Source organism: Athene noctua, chromosome 4, assembly GCF_965140245.1.
Source record: "Athene noctua chromosome 4, bAthNoc1.hap1.1, whole genome shotgun sequence".
In the NCBI taxonomy this organism is placed as follows: domain Eukaryota; kingdom Metazoa; phylum Chordata; class Aves; order Strigiformes; family Strigidae; genus Athene; species Athene noctua.
This window is the reverse complement of record NC_134040.1, coordinates 46,243,647-46,264,686: the sequence shown is the minus strand read 5'-3', so window position 1 is coordinate 46,264,686 and position 21,040 is coordinate 46,243,647. Positions and strand designations below refer to the sequence as shown.

Here is a 21,040-nt window from a genome sequence, read left to right as displayed (position 1 = left end):
CCAATCTAAACCTTTCAGGAGTCCACAAATTAAATGTATTTGAAAGCTACAGTTTTAAATTAGACAGATCACTTGCTGATAATTCTGTTCTCGCAAATTTCACTTGTGACACGCTGTAGTAATTTCTCTTGCCAATTGTCCCACTAATAAAGTATGTATTAACCTTAATGATTCCAAAGCAGTACGTGTAAGTATCAATTTCAGTATTATGCTATACAGCTTAAGTCCTGTATCTGTTTTGATGTACCATTGATTCTGCTGAGTAACTGTGACAGCATGTGTCCTAGCTAGGGGAAAGCTCTGATACTAAATTTTACATTGTGTTTAATTGCAAAATAACAGAAAGAACTACATTTGGTTTTTGTACTAGAAAGCTGTACATCTGAAAAAAACAAGAGCTTTAAATTTTTAGAGAAGAATGTAAACTTTTAAGGGCAAAGGAGTGGCTTTATCCTCAAGGGTCAAGAGCGGATTCCAAAATAAATTGAGTTCTGCAGTGCCTACTGAAATACTTGAGGATAACTTTTGCCTCATTCTTTTGTGAATTTAAGGTCTTCATTGCTCCTAAAACCAGTGGGAACTGCCATTAATACAGGTTCTGTCTCTCAGTTAGGGAAGAAGTATGTTTTCTGGCCATCATTCTTCAAGCTGCCTGCTGGACTTCAGCTGAAGCTTAACAGTTTGACTTTGGCCTCAGAGATTTGCAATCTGCAGTTAACTGGGAAAAAAATAAAACATTTTTTTCCCGTGTTTATACTCCTATTTTTCAACTTAGTATAAACATAGTATGTTTTGAATTTTGATAATACTCCTAAATTTTGGAGGAAAAAAAAAAAGTTTTCTTCTTTTCACATTAATTTTGATTTTTCAAGCACAGAACTGTTTGAGATCAACTTATAGAGGGACCTAAAATTGTCTTCCCATATGACACTACCATTCTGGTCAACTGCAGAACAAATTCAAAATTAACATCCTGTTCTCCATATGTTGGTTTGTAAAATAAGTACCTTTTGGCAAGGTCTTTTCTATCAGGGTGCTTGTACTCTAGAGTAAATTCGTACTCCTGTTCAGATAGCACAAGCTATTCCTCTTCCCATTCCTCTTCCTAGTTCCTGAGAAGAGAAGGTGAATGGAATGGGATCTGTCACTGATAGTCCTCATTTAAGGATTTGGGAAGATTTAAGATTAATTTTTACTTGAATCACTTTGATCTTCTGCAAAGATGTATATATATCGTCATGCACCAGCATGCTCAGGAGAGCTTATCCTATCTAGAACCATAATCAGAAGAGGATTTCTTTGTTGCTAAGCAGTAAGAATCTCAACAATCATTAAAGGTGAAGACAATTGTTTAAAATGTTTAAAATTGAAGACAAGTGTTTAAAATGAGTCTTGTTTGTTATTCAAACTGAGAAAGGTTACAGAACATATTTTTTTTCAAATAATACGCCAGTTTGTATGTTACTATTTTACATTTTCTGTAAGTGCACACATGTGACAGAACGCCAGGCTCCAGCTATGTACAGAACAAGCCTCTTCTGAAGTAAGAACTGTGTGCAAGAATTAAGACCAAATATTGGCTGTGGTTTTATTCTTAAACACATTATAAAACAAGCAATTTCTCAATTTAATTAACTTTCCGTTAGAGCTGTAATCTTTTGACTCAGTTTGGGCTATCTGTTTGGTTATAATGGACATCCATGAGGTGAGCTAGCAATGAAGTAAAGGCATATAGAAGCTTGGGTTAATTGTAAGTTAGAGATTGAGTGGTAGTCTAAGACAACGAAGGCACTTGCAGAACCAGATGCAAAAATATAGATCACCCACTAAATTAGGTGAATAGCAGACTGGAGACCATATACATGGTAGCAGGTAGTAAAATCTTTTAACACAAAGAGACTCCACAGAGCAACTTCTACTTAATAGTAATAGCACTTCCATAATGCTTTGCATATGAAGATCTCAAATGACTTCACGGTCAGTAGCTGGGAAAAAAAAAATCAAGGATCAATGTTTTCTTTTGAGCAACACACATCACAAATTTCATGTTGAAATCTAAGCTGCTCTCTGTTCTTGGGAAGAAAGAGGACTGACAACTATGAAGAAATTAAGTCACTGAAATTTACAAATTAAAACAAACTGGAAAAAAGCAGAAGAGAACTATTTTCATAAAAGACAACACAATTATAAAGTCTATATGTCGTAAGGGAAGCTTTGAGTAATTAAAGTGGTGGAATGTGACACCAAAGAAAGAAGTTAAGCTTTCTAAATAAAAGAATAATGCCTAGAGGAGTAATTTTAGGAGTGATCACTGGTCACTGAATTAGCTGTCTTGTACACAAACGCCAAATTATGAGTGAGGTGGTTAGATTTAAACTGCTATACAAACGGGACAGGGATCATTCTCTTGCAATGAGGTGAAATGCCACAAACTGATTTGTCCATACTACATAGCACTTGGTCCATGGTTTGCTTTGTGCTCCATGTGGTGCCCTGAAGTTCTAAGATACTCTTATTTTTAGTGCCTGTTTTATCATCTCAAATTATCTAACTAATCTGATTGCTCTGTTAAAATTCAGAGTGGTGGCTTCAGAGCATGAAAAAAAGGGTATGTTTCATACCCTGGCATGTGACATGAGGGTATATGATATATCTCAGGGTGCAAAACCAGTTCAAATAGTGCTGCCAGACTGTAGGCTAGGGGTAGCCAAATCTGGAGCACTCATCCACACTGCCTGTTGGAGATGGCCTGTGCTATCTGCTCTGGTATCACCTTAGAAAGTGGTGGGTGACATGGGCCAACATTGTGCTAGGAAGCACGTGGACAGTTAAGCAGTAGAGGCGGACACTGGTTCAGTGCTAGGTTTATTGTGGTTCTGTTTTATTTAGCAGTAAAGATGAAACCACGGAGATTACAATGCAAGCCCTGAAGAGAAACCACAGGAGATGCACTGCATGGTAGTCTAGTCAGTGCCTCTTTATTGATGAGCAACAGCGTGGTAGGACTGAGGCTCAAAATCTGTGTGACACTAACCGTTCTAGAACTGTCCTTAGTCTTGTGCCTTGCTCTGTGGCAGCTTGCTCAGCCAGTCCAGTCCCATACTACGCAGCTTGTGGTCCCCTATGTCTACTTTCTATCCCTCCATCCTCCCACCTTTTTTCATACAGCAGGGGGATGCTATTTCCCCAGAATGTCTGCTCCAACAGAGACAACTCGAGACACTAAGTACAGGCTGTGCTTTGAACTACACTTGAAATCACAGCTGTAGTAGATCCTTAGGCAGTGGCTTCTAAACACAGAATTAAACATGAGCAGAACAAGACACTGCACAGAAAAGTAACTAAATTTTTTTTTAAATTGCTGCATTAACAATTAAATAAGGAATTTATGTGTAAGGCTATGAAGCTGCACCCATGCTTGGGATGCTTGAAAGGTACAAAAGATATAAAATATACAACATTCAGACTTCACTCCAGAAAGAATTCTCAACATTTTGCTTCTGAAATACTTAAGAATTGTGAGTTGATACTAACATTGCATCAGCTGTTACAATCATTTAAACTCATGAGAGAGGCAGTCAGTATGTTTCTGATTCTCCTGTAATTGCAGCATCTCTGGCCGACCTCTATCTTTTACTGTAGGCATTGTAATATTTCCCTTTTATGTGATGTGTTGATTCAATTGAGGAACCGATCAGTTTAAGCTTTACTGTAACTTTTATTTCTGGAAGATGTGTTACTGCATGTTTAGGGATGACACCTGTGTAAAGGACTGCCCTTTGTTCTTTTAATGGAATATTTCCAAAGTAATAGTAAAAAATTCAATTACCGCTGTTACCTGCAGCTCCCTCGTTTCCTCCTCAGCAGCAGAAGCATGGTATGAAAGAACCTACATAAAGAGGAAAGCAGCCCTTAGTACAAACAAAAGAGTGATGTGATAAAACAGTATTTTTCCTAAAGCAGAATTTTCAGCTTGAAGCTGCATTGCATTGCATTGCATTGCATTGCATTGCATTGCATTGCATTTGCTGATGAAAACTAGTGTCCATGCAGGGCCTGCAGTGGTTTTAAGGGAGTTCTCTGAAAGCATGTGGGGAGATATGTGCAGCTTTCACAAATCTCCCACAGCACAGAATCTTCTTAAGATAATTAGGCCAAGAAAACCTAAATCATTTCTATAAAAGAGCAAAGAACTCTGATTTTTCTCTTTGGAAAGTTTTCACGCCCCACTTTCAAAGACAAATAATACGTGAAACAGCTATAATTATGAGCCCGATATTGTTGCCATAATAATCCTTTCAGGAGTTTATTCAGACATAAAAGAAAGTTTTGCCCTAACTGAAACTTGGCAAAAAGTATGAAAGACAATATGTTTGTTTTAAATTAACAAAATAAGCTCATATTTTAAGCTGTTGAGAACACAGGACATGAAAATGTTATGGTTTTTTTTTTAGCAACTAGAGACTTCATAAAGAAAAAATCTTATATACTAACCTATAATATATCTGAACTTCCTGTATTATCTATAAAGTGTTACAGTAGGAAAAAGAATTGCCAATTTGCTATATAAACAAACAGCTATCTTTTTTAAAGCACTGAAATTATTTTGACAATTTTACCACCTTTTTATTTAACATGACTTAATACAGGTTTATTTGAGAGTTGTAACATTTCTTTTGGAAGCTATGGGATACACAATACCCATTTTAGGAATTCTGCAAACACTGTTTAAATAATGAATGTTAGGAGATCCAAAGTCTACAAATTTTTCACTTTCAGCTTCAAGTTATCACCTCTGAGTAATTCAGCTTCTGAGACTAAAGCCCTCTTGAGCTATTAAACTTAACAGTAACCAATTCAAAGGCTGAGACCAGATGACGTTAATCTTGATATGGTTTGATGAGTCTGAGGAAACTGTTGAAAACCTACAATAATGCTGCTGTTACTCCACAAACCGGTTTGACTAGAGGACTGAGCCAAAATCATCACAGAAAACCTCAGACAAGAAAAGGAAGCCCCTAATCCCCCAAACCATTTCCTCTTCCTACGCAACAGAACAAACCTGCTGTGTTGCCAGTGTGTAGCCTCATGTAGAGGAAAAGATGCGTTCAGCTGTCCACTAAATCTCACGAGTAAAGTTAAAATACAATACCAAATAAAATAGTCTGCTGGCAGACAATGGAAACAAGCAGAAGAATTCCTGTGCAACTCAACAGGCCAAATGCTGCTCTCCTGGGGAGGAACAATTTCTGTTCAGTATCCATGTGAGTAGCTGCACTTATGTGTAGAACAGACAGGGTCTGGAGAAAATTAGTATCTGGTTTAGGCTAATTAAGGACCACCTAGAGTTTGAGCTCACCTCTAATGTCACCATCTGTTTGGCCATGGCTCTTTCTACAGCTTCATACATCTGTGTATTCTGGATCCCCAGGCCACAAAAGATGACAAATGCTTCCAGGAATTGTTCATCATTTCTGTTGAAAGCCTTGATTTTGCCTGACTTTTCTTCCATCTTATTCACAAGCTGGCAAACCCCTATGCCAGGATACAGAAATTAAAAGAAGTAATACAGAGAACTGCCAACATATCACCTACTGTATGGAACAGCAAGAGAAAAGTTAAGTCTAGGACACTTTGGCCTACAGTCTAAACCACCAATATACATAAAAGTGACATACAGGACTGCTGTAGGATTTTCCCTGAATTTTTTCATTTCACTGTGTTATAGAACAAATGCTAAGACATTATATACTACTTAGTAGATTCAGAAGTATTTATGAGGATTTGTAAAACAAAAATGTGGGGCTTTACAGACTTGATTACCTTGTGAAATTCTAGGGTCGTTTTCATCCTAACTGTTATTATTAATAGTATTCTAGATTGATTTAATCCCTAAAGACAATTTGTCCTTTGGAGGCTAATTAAATTTTTGTAACCGTGCCAAAAGAACATTTATGAAAGTCAGAATAGTGGTACACAGAGTTTTCACTTCCTTATTTGAGTCAGTACTGGAAATTTTTTAAAATAAATCAACTAAACAGAGAATACCCAAGTTGAGGCTCAAAGCTTAAATATACTCACTGATTCTGTGAGGATGCGATTGAGTTACAGCCTGCTCCAAAGACTACTGCACTCACTGAAAAGCATCTTGTGAATTCAGCTTGTTATGTTCAAACTTGTTGATGCTGCATCTGTTTATTTTTTGTTAAGAATTTCTGCACTTTTCTGTGCACCTGACATTGAAAGGTCTGACAGGTAACTCCTGTCAAACCTTGCTGCATCTTAAATCCCTGACACCATTTTAAACAGAGAGAAATTCACACATATACATCACTTTAGTTTTACCTAGCAGATGGCAGTTTCTGCTAAGAAATCAGAATATTAATTAAAGCAGCTGTGTTGTAAGTATATGTTGTCTTTGGCCGAAACTGCTTTGGTGGTGATTATTGTCTTAAGAGAGTCAAAATGTTTTCTCGCTGTCATGAGTGTGAGTAGTAACAGTTTCAAGAGGTAAAAGTTATCATTTTTCTGGTCTGCAAATAATTATCCCAGTGAAAACAAACAGCTGCAAATCAAAAATTCTGAAAAAAATAAAAAGTCTTCATTTTCTATAAACTGCATACCAGTTTGTATACTTCATGTATTTTTTGAAGAACATTTTGCAGCAGAAAGAGTAAAGTATTAAATATGTATTTAAGCAGCAAAAGAGAAGATAAACTATTTAGCATCATGTTTCCAGAACACTCTTAACAATTTTTAGGTTTTCTTGCATCGGTAGAGCTACTTCTAATTTACACAGGATATATTACCAGAATCTGAATGCCTTATGTTTTGCCACCATAGGGTCAGAGAGGCCGGATTTGCTTTCTGTTTATGGGTAGGGAAGAAATTATAATTAATATTATTTTACAACAGTACCCACACTGAACATAATCATCAGCTACTGTAAGGTCTTGTCAGTGGTAAGGATGTTTTATATGAAAGTATTTCCAGCATTTTAGTACTCCGTATTTACAGACTAAGCAAGCTCATTGAGGTTTTTAATTAAAAGGGAAAAAAAAAAGTCTTTGAGGGAGCAAGTGTGCGTCTTCCCTGTTACAGTAGGTAGAAAAACCAAGGAAAAGAAAGTAGCACACACATGCAAACTGGTTTTTTTTAGAACTCTGGCGTTGCCTGTAGAAGTTTTAATGTCTTGTGGCAAATTTACATTCTGTTTGGGGAAATTATTTTAGTAACAGAGTCTCCTCTAAAGAGATCAGTAAGAATATTATAACTGTAGCTTAAGTAAACTGTTGTAGCAGGGGTTGTGGTATCTGCATATTGCAAACAGGATTCTGAACCTTAATGGAATGAGATGAGTAGATACTTGGAATGATAGCAATAATATATAATCCTAGCAAACGAGGATTCACTAAGAACAAGATTAACTTTCTCTGGGAAAAAGAAGCTGCCTTATAAAACTCTATAGGAAGATCTCATGAAACTCACTTTCAGATCTCTGTTTAGTACTGTTTATGACATTATAATTATTTCCATAGCAACTGTGATGTAATGAACACAAGATTAAGACTCAACAGTGAATAAGCCACAAAAGCAAATGAATTCTTCAGAGACACAGAATTTGGATGCATGTAAATGTCTCTTAAAAAAAAAATGAGAAAACTGTAGTAAATATACTATGTAGTACTTAAGACTCTTTAACTGTAACCTCTTTCAAAAGCTTTCCCAAGCATTGAGGAGTCCATACATTACAATTGGAGGAACTCAAAAGTCTTTTACTGTGACATAGTTATAAAACCACAGAAAGATTCTGCAAAGCTTTCACCACATACCTGAAAAGTGCACAAGTCAGGAGAATAAAAGCGTTCTTTTCATTTTTCTTGCCCATAAGATTTACTTGGTTTTGCTGGGGAAAGTTTTTCCCACCCCATGCCCATTTGCGCACCCCACTTCCCAAATTCTGGTTTGGGGTATACTAATCTATAAAAAGTAGACTTATAATACTAGCCTTACACAGTATATAGTATGCTAAAGGAACTTCTGGGTATTCTCCCAAAGACTATTTCTTGACCTTGCCCTGTTAAAGATCTGAACATTAGGCAGGCTGTGAAACCTTAAAAGAATTTGAAGAACATTTCCCAATGAGAATTACTCAGATTTGAGAAACCCACCTAAATGCATAGCCTGACCAAAACTTTCAGTTTGAACTTCCACAGAAAATAGCAATAGAAAAAAACATATATGAGATCAGATGCAACTGTTTTATCAGTAGCTAACAGCATAGAGAAACATATCTAAGTAAAGCTCAACAGTTCAATCTTCATCTTGGTCTTCTAGTGTCTGGTAGCATATTTAAAACAAAGTAATAAAAGAACTCATTAAAGAAGCTGGTATCAAAAGAAATTTCAAATAACTCAATTAAGTAAAGATGATGCTTCTCTTTCCGATTCCGGAGTTAAAAAAAGAGATCTGTCTTTGTGGAAAAGGACCCTCATATTTACTATATACATTGGGTTATGCTGTGGTACTATGGCCACTCTTTAAAATAGAAGAAAACTAGTGCTAGAAAAAGCCAAGGAGATGCTGCAGAGATACTCACACTGGGTAGCTTTAGAATCTTAACCTGGTGTCTTACAATAGGACTGTAGGCTCCCTATGTAATCCACAGATAGAAGCAGGCACCTCCAAAGGGCAATTCATAGCACCAAAACTGCACAGCAGCTGGCCTTATAATGCATGAATCTTTCCAGGGCTGAGTCTTATTTGAGGAAACTGTCAATGTCTGTGCAGTTCAGCTTGCCTTTCCACATGTCACCACTGTTCCCTAAAAGCCCAGCACTACAGACAGCTCAGGCCTGAAGAGTTTATTTACTGATTTATTTCTTCTCCTCCTTTCACTGCCATGTAAAAGATCTACAGAAGCAAGAGTGGTTAACTCAGAACAGGAAGCAAGAAAAATAATTCTACTTACAAAAATTTTTTGAATGCAAAGAAGCTATAAAAATGGTGAAGTATCACTATTATAGATAATTGATAACTGATTAGGTAAGCTATTTACAGTCAAGGTTGCAGTGGACTTATTAGTTGAAAACATATTTAAGGATCTTTTTCCTGGGTTGAGATTCCATGTTGCTGACATTTTACTGTGGAGCACAGAAATATTTCTATGAAAGGTATAAAAATACTTTTTGAAAAGATACCTACCTATCACTTTATTCTTTTTCCCATTTTTTATTGGTGTACACAGCAAACTCTTTATGTGTTGACTTACATTTTCTGCATTGTCATTCTGTTGAACAAACAAAAAAATATAGTTACTATTTTAAAGACTAACGTTCAAGTGACTGAAGTTAAAAAGCTGTAGAGCTGGGGCCTACAGCTATTCTTGGGTTACATAGTCCTTCAAAAAGCAACCACATCTTCCAAGAGTTTGCACATCTTTGGCTGGATGGTATCATAAACACTGTATGTGATACAGGCTTTGGTGAATAATAATACAAGTAATGATGATAATCTCAATTCAGTAGTTTACGGTAACTTATGTAATTGTGCTAAAAATGTGCTGATTTAATAATAGGTTATTTCGTGAGAAGGTACCACTTCCATGAAAATGACCACTTTGCACCAAGACAAAGTGTTCCACTCAATGCAGCTGAAAAGAGATCAGATGGACATTAGGACACCTTTTTACTCTCATCAGGTGATGAGCTGTAAAAGGAACTAATCTCTCTCCCCTTTCCAGCATATCCCCTCACTTGCAATATGGCAATGTAAGGAATAGATGTCATAAAACAAGAGTAACTACCTGACATTAAGCCAAGTGTGGATTTTGTGGCACTAAAACTTCTGTAAACTCTTTTGGTTTGTTTGAGATGCCTTGATTAATCCACCACTGAAAGGGGGCTTAGTGGAGACCAAATCATGATCCAAAGAACAGGTAGGAAAACTACCACCAACAAGGTCAACATTCTGCCACCTCCCAGACATTTTATCCTGTCTCATTCTCCAGGAGAAGGAAACTGAATTTATTAGGGGGGTGAAAGGGTGAAATGAAAGACAATGCATCTTTTTCAAATATCTGGTGAGAAAAGGATGTAGTTCTGCTCTGACTGCTCCTGGAATAATGTGGCAGTTGCTAAGAAGTACATTTGGTGCAATCTCTAATTGTTTGTGACACAAAAAAATGGGTACACATTAATATTGCAGATGAAAAGGGTTTTTTGTTTTTTACTATTGTTACTCTACTCTCTGGTGTTCTGCAAGGATTGTAGACAGTTTCTTTGCAGGCAAATGCAAGAACACTATAATGCTAACAAGTGACAATAGGAAATGTGATTCTTTAAAGAAAACATTAAAGGATTACATCATGCCAGATACTTTATGTGACTCTAGGAAGTTAAGTACTACTACAGTAGCCCAGTACTACTAATAGTAGCCCATTATCAAGAGGGTATATGGAATAACTCAAGAGTAGGGTTTGCTCTTTTCTGAACTGTGACATACCTGTGAAATCAGCTGTAAAAAAGGATACAAGAATCAGCATCTCTCCCTAGACCTCTCCAGCAAGGGCGGCTAAGACACACAAAGTCAAGCTTGCATGAAAATTGGTTTATGGCTACCCTCAGAACAGCCTGCTGTTTCATGGTAAAGTTCAGATCTATTGAAAGTCAAACTGGACTGGTTTGGAGATAAGACCACAGTGCATGGTGCTTAATAAAAATGCCTGAACCAGTATTAATGAACAGGAAGGAGATTAAGCAAAAACAGACTTAAATGCCTTTCAAAAGTTGTAAATATTTGAACTTTGTCTCCATTGCACTAACTTTGTTGGTTCAGGGAAGAGCATGTGCACATTACTGCTTAGTATTTGGTTTCTGTACTTCTTGTAAGTGGCATGAACCTCAGGCAGGCAACATCACAGCCCTTCCACAAATAAACCCAAGCTTATCTCTGCCTCATGTCACTACCTAGGTATTTGAGGCCACCAAAAGACTTAGAAAGCACAAAGTTATTTTCATAAGGTGAGCAGGCATGCTGTTGAACATCCTCCAAAGAAAGAGGGAAGCCAGGGTTTCTACAGCACTAGGTACACCTCGGATTTCCTTCATGTCAGGGTTCATCAGATTTTAAAACATTTATCCTACAGCCCTGCCTTGAGACTGCTCTTATACAATGACGGAGATGCAGCCACTGTGTGTTGAAAAACATTATCCAAAATTCCCTCTAGCAATACTATTATTTTCTTTTTATGAGTTTCTTTTACATACATAAGATGTAAGTCATCTAGATTCCAGGGAAAAATGCAAAAGAACTCAAACCTTGCTGATAATGTGAAAGGCCAGATTCAGACAAAGAGTTGTCTCGCTGACTCTTGAGGTATTACTTTTATTTTAAAATGTCTTCAAAATAATCACCTCTTTCTTTATTGATCTAATACAGTATATCCGTCTGATTTTGGTTTTACTTCCACTCCTGCATTTAAGATAGTTTTGGCCCCTGTACTGGAGCACCCAATTCCTATGTTGCTCAATCCTTCATAGAAACTCACTCCAGAATATCCATGAAACCTTGTAGAGAGAAAAAAGAAAGCAACACAGCTCTCCACCATGAGGTTGCCCCTTCTTTCCACTTACTGGAACAATTACATTGAAGACTATTTGCTGACCTTTCCGTTCTACATCTCAGAACAAAGAGTTTGGTAAAGACTATCTGGTGATCACAATAACTCCTCTCCCTCTTATTACCCTCTCCCTGAGTCCCTCTAGCCAACAGGCTTAAATATACATAAGAAGAGCAGACATCTTTCTAATTTCTGCATTGACAGGAAAATACAGAATTACAAGTGTACTTTTGTTGATGACAACTTTGAAGGCACCTTAACGGTAATCTGAGTCTTGCCAAGTGACCTTCCCTCCTAGCTCTCCAGTATTTGTGTGTTCACTAGTACACCATACCACAAGCTCACACTTGAAGTGTGAAGCAAAAGCTCCCAAAGAAAAGCAAAGTTGTTCGTTCTCCAAAACAGCAAAGAACTTGCATCTATAACATTAACCTTTGCCAGAACAAGAAGGGAAAGGAAAGGATAAAAGAGAAGGAACTTCTTCAAGCCTCCTAACACTCACAGTAAACTACCTAGAATTACTGTGAAAACCTCCAACTGTTCTTCACTTAAATGTTTTCCATAGAACATATTGCAAGCTTTCCACATTATACCGTCCCTTTATTGATAAATTAATGTTACACTTTTTTAGTAGTGGCTGTAGGTATAAATCCCTCCCCTGGCCACCCATCTCACTGCATGAGTATTGTACCATTCCTTCACTGATAATGAATTTTATCAAGCAAATGTACCTTCCTTTGTGTTTGCATAATTCTAACTGTGGCTGTTAGATTTATAGAAATAATAAGGAGAAAACAAAAAAGGTTTGAAAGGTAAACAGAAAAACATTTTCCATTTCTGAATTTAAAATCTAAGCTTATTTTACTTACTGTCCAGGGAAATCTTCTGTCTTTGCAGACATCTGGGATGTTAAGAGGCTCCATCGTATTCTTGACATACTGAGCATACATATAATTGATTTTGTTTGTATCATAGTCCCTGAAGGATACAACATTATTATTTCGTGCTTAGTATGAAAATGGATTATTTCATTATGCAAAGCAGGTAATTGTAATATCTTTCCTGTGTGAGGAAAGGATATAACCAATATATACATAATGGAGTTGAGTTCAAATCTTGTATCCTAATCCAACTGTCATCACAAAACTGCAGAGTAGATTGATTTATATGTTCCACCATTTCTTTAATATTCAACAACATTAACACTGAACATCGAACTTCAGTACAGTTTATGCAGATGAAGGATAAAGAATGAACAACTGGGTTTATGCTGAAATAAACAGCACTTTTTGAAAACAAACTTCATTCACAAATCTGACACCCTTGAAAAATCAATGATGGATAAAATTCACATATTCTTTAAACAGAGTGCATGCAGCAGGTAACATTTCTGAATTTTCTGCTTCTAAGTTCATTTCAAATTTGTTCCAAAACTAAAGGCACAATCAGTTGCATGGGGTTTCTGTTACTGAAATAGAACTGTTTATTCCAAATCAGGACAAAAAGTATCTTCACAGAATCAATCCTCTCCTACTTTTTTAGCCATGATACATTAAGTTAAGGCATTTCAGTTCTCTTGGACCCTTTGCCTGCTTTGGAGGAGGACATATGTCCTAATAATAAAACTATTCCCATCAAGCTCCTGTAGTTTCCCTCTGACATTTGAGTTGACTTTAGTGATCATTCTGGTGTAAGGATGTTCACAGTGCTGGAGGAAGGGAATTAATTCTTTCATTATTTCACAAACTTGGTTATACAAGGCAATGCCCCACAATTCTGAAAACCTGTCTTGAGTTTGATTCAGGGTCCTTGAGTACATAATAAACCTGAAATTGTATTATGTAAAGTAATACTTCCCATCTAATCCATGTCATTATATTTCTGCTATTGCCCAAAATCAAAATTATGCCCTTCAAGCATAGAAGTTCTAACTCCAATGGTTGACTCATAGTACAGTCCTTGGCATCGAATTGTGCTGTCTCATGAACAAGATTCAGATATGCAATTAAGCCTCCAAGATTCCTTCCCTATCGGTTATGAGAAATAATTTACTGATGGCCCATGCAAGCAGTAAATTACATTTTGAGTCCATTAACAAGTAACCATGATAGTGATAATGAATAGGAAGGGTAAATTCTCTTTACCATTCCCATAGCATAGAAGAGGAAGTAAACAGGAACTTTCTTTTTCACCTTGTGGTCTTACTAGCCTGTTGTACCTCTGTACTTTCTGGTTGTACATTGTCTGAAGTCATAATACAGCTCAACAGTTTTCAGTTGCTCAAGCCACATACTTTGGACATAATTTTCTAATATATGGAACTAAACTTAATATAATAAATGTTCACTGCAAAAAAAGATTACAGAAATCTCCATTTTCTCTCCACACTGTATCTGCAGTAGCCCATTTTATATACAGTTGTGTCTCACTCTTTTGGCATTATTTGAATCAACTGTTTTTGGTGACAGTGAAAGGTAATGGAGACAGTAATTTTCAAACCAGTACAAGGGTTCAGACTAAATTTGGAAACTATTTAATCTGGTATTTTAATTCAACTATTTCTACATCTTTCCCTTCCTCTCAGTTGAACTTCTTAATTGTTTCTCAGAGATGACTGAAAGTTAGAACTTGAGGACTTTATTCTTGGTTTACTGAGTCATGTTCTTTGAGTCAGCTTCCCTACCTATAAAAGTAATGATTAAAATCATAAATAGGATTAGTATCTACTAATGTGGATATGTCTACTCTACAACAGTCACCTATGCAGATTTCTTACTGATCAATTTTAGAGCAGCTCACCAGCTTAGATTTTTACTTCACACAGTTTGCACATTTCCATAGCTTAGCCTTGCGATACAAGTATGTACTTAGACCTGACAGAGTGAAGAGATCAGATCCTACTCTCAGATTCTGCTCCTGTGACCTTTTTAAGGCTACAGAGTTTGTCTGTATACATTCCAGGGCAATACCTGCTCTATAAAAACAGGAGTAATACATGGAACCCTGTGGAAATAGGTCTGTTAATAAGAAAAAAAATATTAAAAGCATAGTTTCTTCAGCATTCTCCTGGGATGAACAAAAGTTGGAATTCACTGTCTTACCTCTTCAGATTTTTAGCCGAATCTTCCAATTCCTCAGATTCCATATGAAACACACTAGAAAATGAATCCTGAAATACCGAGAGGGTATTTTAATATATAGGTGTATAAGGTTGTCTTAAGTTAGACAGGAGTATTCATGAAAAGCTTGTTGCAGTTATCAAAACCTATTCTGTAATAAAGATAAGTGTAAAATTATTTAGCTTCATTTCACATCTAGCAGCAAGCATACAGGATCCCACCACAAAAATATCTTTTGATACAACTTTAAAATATCATTGAAGTGTCTTGAATTTCTGTTGATCACTCTGAGAAGGAATAAAAATATTTAAAAGCTGTGCCAAATTTATCCATCAGCATAGAACTTCTTTATTTTAACATTCATCCAATTCTAGCCCTGCTTTGCTTGGACAGGTGAGGACATCAAAATCTTCTGATGATGACTTAATATTGACTGATCATTGCGTTGCTTTTCACAGCTTTTTTTAACAGTTGAGAACCTTAAATGTAGAGAGAAATCGGATTCTCTCTGTACTAAAGATTCAATGTACAGACTGCAAAGTAGGTGCTGGACTTTAACTTGAAAGGACACTGAATATGTGAATACCAAAATCAGGTAAATTCCTCTTCTGTATTCTCGTCTGCAGAAGTGACTCTTCTAAATACAGTGAGAGATGGGATTGTGGCAGATGATCACAAATGCTGTGTGTTATTTTTGTGCTACAGAACCTGGAAATGCTTCCTCACTTCCAGATCTTATTATAGCCGTACCTATAATGAATAGTAAAATAAAACTAGCAATGCCAGTACAAGACTGAGGCATACAACGTAATATCTTGTTCCTTGTTCTGCAGCCTATTTTCAATAGAAAGTAAATACAGGTGGGCAGATTGGGAAGGAGTTGTGCTTTGCTCCAATGAGCCAGAATCTTGGGACAGGCCATGATTCTGCTTAGATACCTTGTTTAGATATTCCCTGCTTAGGTATACTCAAGAAATAAAAGGTGATGCCAAAAATAATTCTGCACAGGAAGCAAAGGCCACATTGTTTTTTTCCGAGCCTTTTTTCCGTCCTACATCAGTAGTCAAGAAAATGAGTTATGAAAGAGTTCAACATTCAAGATCTATGCCATAGATGAGAGCTTAGAGCTGTAGTTCACCAACATGTAATGCAAAATGGCTGCATAAAATGACAGTCTGCCCTACACAAAGATTGAAGCCTCCCAAGTCAACACCTAACCTGAGTAGATGAAAACGTGACAGAACATACTATGGGTTTGAAATACTATTGAGTCAGAATGGAAGGAAGCCCACACTGCTCACAGGGAATAAGCATTTCTCCCTTTAGACAAAAAACATACTCACAGTACAATCTTCATCCACTATGAAGATGGTACACCTCTGCACTTGCATGAAGGATATTATAGTGGCAGCTATCTTCTTCAGAATTACTTCCAAAGACTGCTGCTCTTCAAAAATCAGACTGGCAAGATCAAGAAGCACCTGGGGAAAAGGTCTTTTGTGAAATTCTGACTAACTGTGATTTAAGCAATAATTATCATTAGTACTGTCTTTGATTCTTCTCCTCTTCCCTGAATCAAGGAATTCAACACATATGTCTGTGACCAAAATGAAGTTTTGGCTCTCACACAAGGTAACAATAAATAATAGCCAGTTTGACACTTTTGATGAAAGAAATAAATCGCATAGTTAGCTGTCTGATGTTTTTGGTCAGTGAGGCAGAACAGATTTGGCATTCACAGTCCATCAAATGAAACCTGAGAAATCCAGACAACACAGTTTTTGCCCTTAGAAAACCTAATAGTTTCCTGTGGCTCATCTGTACATTCTAAGAACAGAGATATTTACATTTCTTAAGACTTTTGAACACAATTATTATCTGTTGTCATGCTAAACAGATCCTAATGAGCGCATTTGGTGAAAGCGTCATTTAGATACAGGGTGCTGTATTTCAAAGCTGCTGCTGAAGGACTTATCTGCTCAGATGTGCTCATAATATATTGTTTTTTCCTCACAAGAAGCATGGAGCCAATCTGAAACGACTATCCAAATTTGTACCAATTACGAACACTGATAGTCACTTGGAAACTCAGACCTACCAGAAAATTTTTACAACAGCTGCTGCCTAGTTGTTTCTTCAAAACCTTTTCATACTGTATATGGCAGACATATTCACCTATAAAGGCCATGGCATTAATAACCCATTAATTATAAAGATGGCTGGAAAATACAGTTACATTAATCAGAAGGAAATTCAGTTTTCCATCTCATTACTGAAAATATGGTTAGTGACTATTTGTAGTAGACTAAAAGAGCAATCTGTATAACCTCTACTGTTCTGTAGGGATAATTCTGTCTGAAATTTCTGGATTATGTACACCTCTGGTTGTATAATATATACAGTGAACCACTGGACAATGTCAGGGAATATCACATATATTGACATGGAATTAATTTTCTGATATGTAGCTTTACCTTCTTCCCCTAGACGGTCCACTTCTCACAGTCCAAGCTGGAAATGTACCCAGCTACTTCTCAATGCAGTTAGAGCTTTACCAGAGATACACAGCAATCAATTAGAGAAATTTAAAATAGCCAAGGAATAACTACCATATAAGAAATATCAAGAGCAGGCACTGATTACTAGCTAACCATCATAATTTCTTTATTCTTGAGACAAACCTGTTGACCATACCTGATTACGCCTGTTCTCAAGCAAAGATGTCTCATACAACTGAGCGTTGTGAAGAACAATTCCACAAAATGCCAAATACGCAGCAAAATCCTGAAGACAAATTAACATCAGCACCTCATGAAGATATGTCTCACAGCATCTTAAATCTATTCAAAGATAAGCTACTTCAAATTTTGTGTTCACTCTGTATTAATTGATATTTTTCAGTTATTTTTGGCAATCACAAATTCAGAGGGTTTTTTTCCAGTTACTCATAATTTGTTATTTCCTCAAGAATCTCTTCTCCCTTATTTAAACTAATGATCTTCACGGTTTAAAAAAGTAGGATTGATATAAGAAGCAGCTCAAAGGAATGAACTAATTTTGCAGCAATGCATATTTTATCTAGAAAAACTGAGTGCAGACTATCAGCCTCTTATTTTGGGGAATTTAATCCCTTACAAGGTAGAAATAAAATTCTGCTAACAAAGCAAACCCACAATTTTTTTCTCTTTTGGAATGAGATTAATTCTGATATCCTGCAGTTACTCAGTATGCATTTTGTTTTAAAGGGAAAGTTTTCAGAGGGAAAGGGTGAATTCTGATTTTTTTTATTGCTGAGGATTAAGTCAACTTGTTCAGCCTGAGTACAGCCTGGTTTTTGCTACACCAATCTGAATGTGAAGTCTGGAAATGTTTGGAAAGCAACTGCAGTGTGAGAATTAGGAATCAAGGTGCTGTCTATGCTATCTCATATATTGGTCACAATTTATCCAAAGTTTTTTTTTTCATCCTGCAATTTCTATATTCAGAAGTGATACAGTATTTAAAAAAAGAAAACACTATACAAATTCTAATATTCAAAATATGTTTGCTGGGGATGCCAAGAGAGTTTGAACTGATTAATAAAAAGTTATGTCTATCAGAAGGTATGATAGACTGTTTTACAATGCATTTCAGTAGAGTAAACCTGTGTTTCAAAGATGTATAAGAGGTACCATGCTGATCCAGAAATTAAACTATCTCACATGCATATTTCTCATGGCCTGATAAAGAAAAAAAATTGCAGTATTACCAGGAATTTATACATTTTCAGAGGTGTTTAATTTTTAATAACTTTAACATTTCTGAGCAGCCTCAAAAGTAATAACATATCCATCCCCCATTCCCCTATGAAAACAGAAGAGACATAAATGTCCAGCTTTTATACCTTTTCATCTTGTTCAGTGAAAGTGCCACCAATTCCAGATTTCTTATTGATTGCTTGAGCCACACCAACAACCTAGTGTATTCAAAATGGAGTAATTAGATAATTTTTAGGAGTCTGTCACTGTATTCTATTTCTAGAAATATTTATAGAAGATATTATAATAAATGATCATTAGAGGTATTCATTTGGTTGACCTTTGGATATTTAAGCCTGTTTTTTCCTAATTTATTCATATTAAAAATATCTGAGCATGAACCTGAAATATCCAAAAAAATAAGTGGCATGACTCCTGGATGCTCTTATGAAGAGGGGTTGATTTGGTCCAAAATTGAATCCATAAATTGGGACAATCATCTCCCAGAAAGACAATAACTGTTTACACTTCTGCAGTCATAAGCCAGACCACACAACAGCTTTCTCTGAAGTTCACCTGCTTGTGTGTGTAGAAAATACCCTACCTGCTAGCTCTGATAAAATTTCCAGAAGATAACCTCCTTACCATATTTAGAGTTTGGCTACAGTGACCTTTTTGCATTTTGTATCTCTCTGAATCTGACCGGATTAATTTTCACCAGCTGAAAAAGAGCATACAAAGGTTGTGTTCCTGCCAAACTCAGGTTTGTTACTCAATATGTTTTTAAAGGTAGGCTTTTACTGAGACTACATTAAACCAATACTGTGACATTTTTTTGTGCTTCAGCTGGTGGTTAGACTGTCTTTCTTGACGAAATATGCTGATATCTCGCCATTTAAAATTATTTTCCCTATGGAGCAACTTGGAAGGTAGGGAAGAATCCCGGTTTACAGGTAAAGAAGCTAAGCAAAAGGTAAAAACTCATTTACAGGTCCTGCAGGACATCTGCGGTGGACCAAAGAAGCAAATCCATATGCCCTGATCAACACTAAAGGCCTTCCGTTAAGTTGTTCTTTCTAGTCTTGGCACATGGCCCAAGTCCTGGCTTTCAAATCGACTGTGTATTAAGACCACCAGCCAAGAGGCTTCATAAATTAAGGCTGGCCACATAAGTAAACCAGTGCACAGATAGTAAAAAAGAGGATTTACCTGAATTAGAAAAAAAATTACGATGATTTATTAAAGACATCAACAGATTAACTCCATTTACTTCCTTTGTTGGCTTGTCTCCTTTTGGATTTAAGTGGAAGAAAATGAAATCCATGTAACAATAGACCAAGCCATATTATACATCTAGTTTTATTTCTAAAGTTCTGTCTATGAATTATGCTAAATTTCAGATGATGCTTTTTTAGTACAGAAATAATCTGTCACAAAATTTGATTTCAAGTTTCTGGACATAATTCAATGAATTAGAAGATTAAAACATGATTTCTTACAAAATAGAAAACAGTCCCTTTAAGGACAGTCAATTAAAGTACAAGCTACTGGTGCTTTTGTAACACTCTACATAGAGGATAATTATCCAGTAAACATGATTTCCCGATACAGGACGTTGGTTTAGATTTTTTTTTAAAATGTAAAATGAATGTGAGAGAAGAACACAGCTGTTTAAGCATGATGCTTTTGTTACTGCCAGTCCTTTTGGAGTTCAATTCTGCATGCTGGTGAGAGCCTCCCAGGAAACCAATCTGCCCGGCAAACAGCAGAACTCCTTATAAAAATGAAAGTGGAATTCAGATCTTTGCTTAGTACTGATTCCAGTTTCTAATGCAGGCTCTAACTGACATATGGGGAAAAATGAAATTGAGTGGTTGCTTTGGACTTACTCTTACATACTCAACATAGATTTCTTCTCTGGCAACTTGGATCTGTTTTTCAGAGCCCAAGGAAGACAAGAGAATTTAAGGAGACCTTCATACAAGTCAGTATGAAGAGAAAGTGAGCATTTCTTTAAAAAATAATTCAGTGGGACAGTATTTCTGTAGATTCCCCACTGCAGTTATTCAAGCTCTGTACTGGCAGTGACTATACTGTCCTTCTTCTGAACTCTGCCCTTACCCTTGTACTTCCGTGCTTCTACTCTTCTGAGTCATAAATTAACCATGTAATTTCACAGCACACTAAAACTGGAAGGTTTTCAGAAGGAAGTTATTTTCAGATGAGATACTTCTGACTTCCACTGTCCATAAGGTGAAAATGAGAGGTTTTCTAATGGAAATATTTTGTCATTTCATTAAAAAAAAGGTTATTTTTATTATTATACTACACATTACTAATACACACTCTTTTTGTCTATAAAATCAAATTACACAGAATCATCTAGGTTGGAAAGGACCCTGGAGATCATCTAGTCCAACCCTTTACCTAGCACAGTTCCTACCTAAAGCATATCCTTAAGCTCCAAATCGACCCTACTCTTAAACACCTCCAGGGATGGGGACTCCACCACCTCCCTGGGCAGCCCATTCCAACGCCCAACAACCCCTTCTGGAAAGAAATGC

General features: G+C 36.5%; 1 protein-coding gene across 5 annotated transcripts in view; it reads right to left on the bottom strand.

Annotated features, from left to right (window-relative positions):
- Nucleotides 1-21,040, bottom strand: part of PDE5A (phosphodiesterase 5A) — a 142,677-nt gene that overhangs the window by 23,662 nt on the left and 97,975 nt on the right. For 3 of the 5 annotated variants that reach the window (XM_074905155.1, XM_074905153.1, XM_074905156.1), the window contains exons 4-11: nt 18,623-18,694; nt 17,434-17,523; nt 16,083-16,220; nt 14,722-14,789; nt 12,490-12,598; nt 9,205-9,289; nt 5,360-5,535; nt 3,830-3,889 (exon numbers count right to left, since the gene is read on the bottom strand). In XM_074905155.1, the coding sequence (XP_074761256.1) occupies nt 3,830-3,889; nt 5,360-5,535; nt 9,205-9,289; nt 12,490-12,598; nt 14,722-14,789; nt 16,083-16,220; nt 17,434-17,523; nt 18,623-18,694 (798 nt within the window). The remainder of the gene's footprint in view (nt 1-3,829; nt 3,890-5,359; nt 5,536-9,204; nt 9,290-12,489; nt 12,599-14,721; nt 14,790-16,082; nt 16,221-17,433; nt 17,524-18,622; nt 18,695-21,040) is intronic. The other 2 variants (XM_074905154.1, XM_074905157.1) reach the window with 2 other exon arrangements.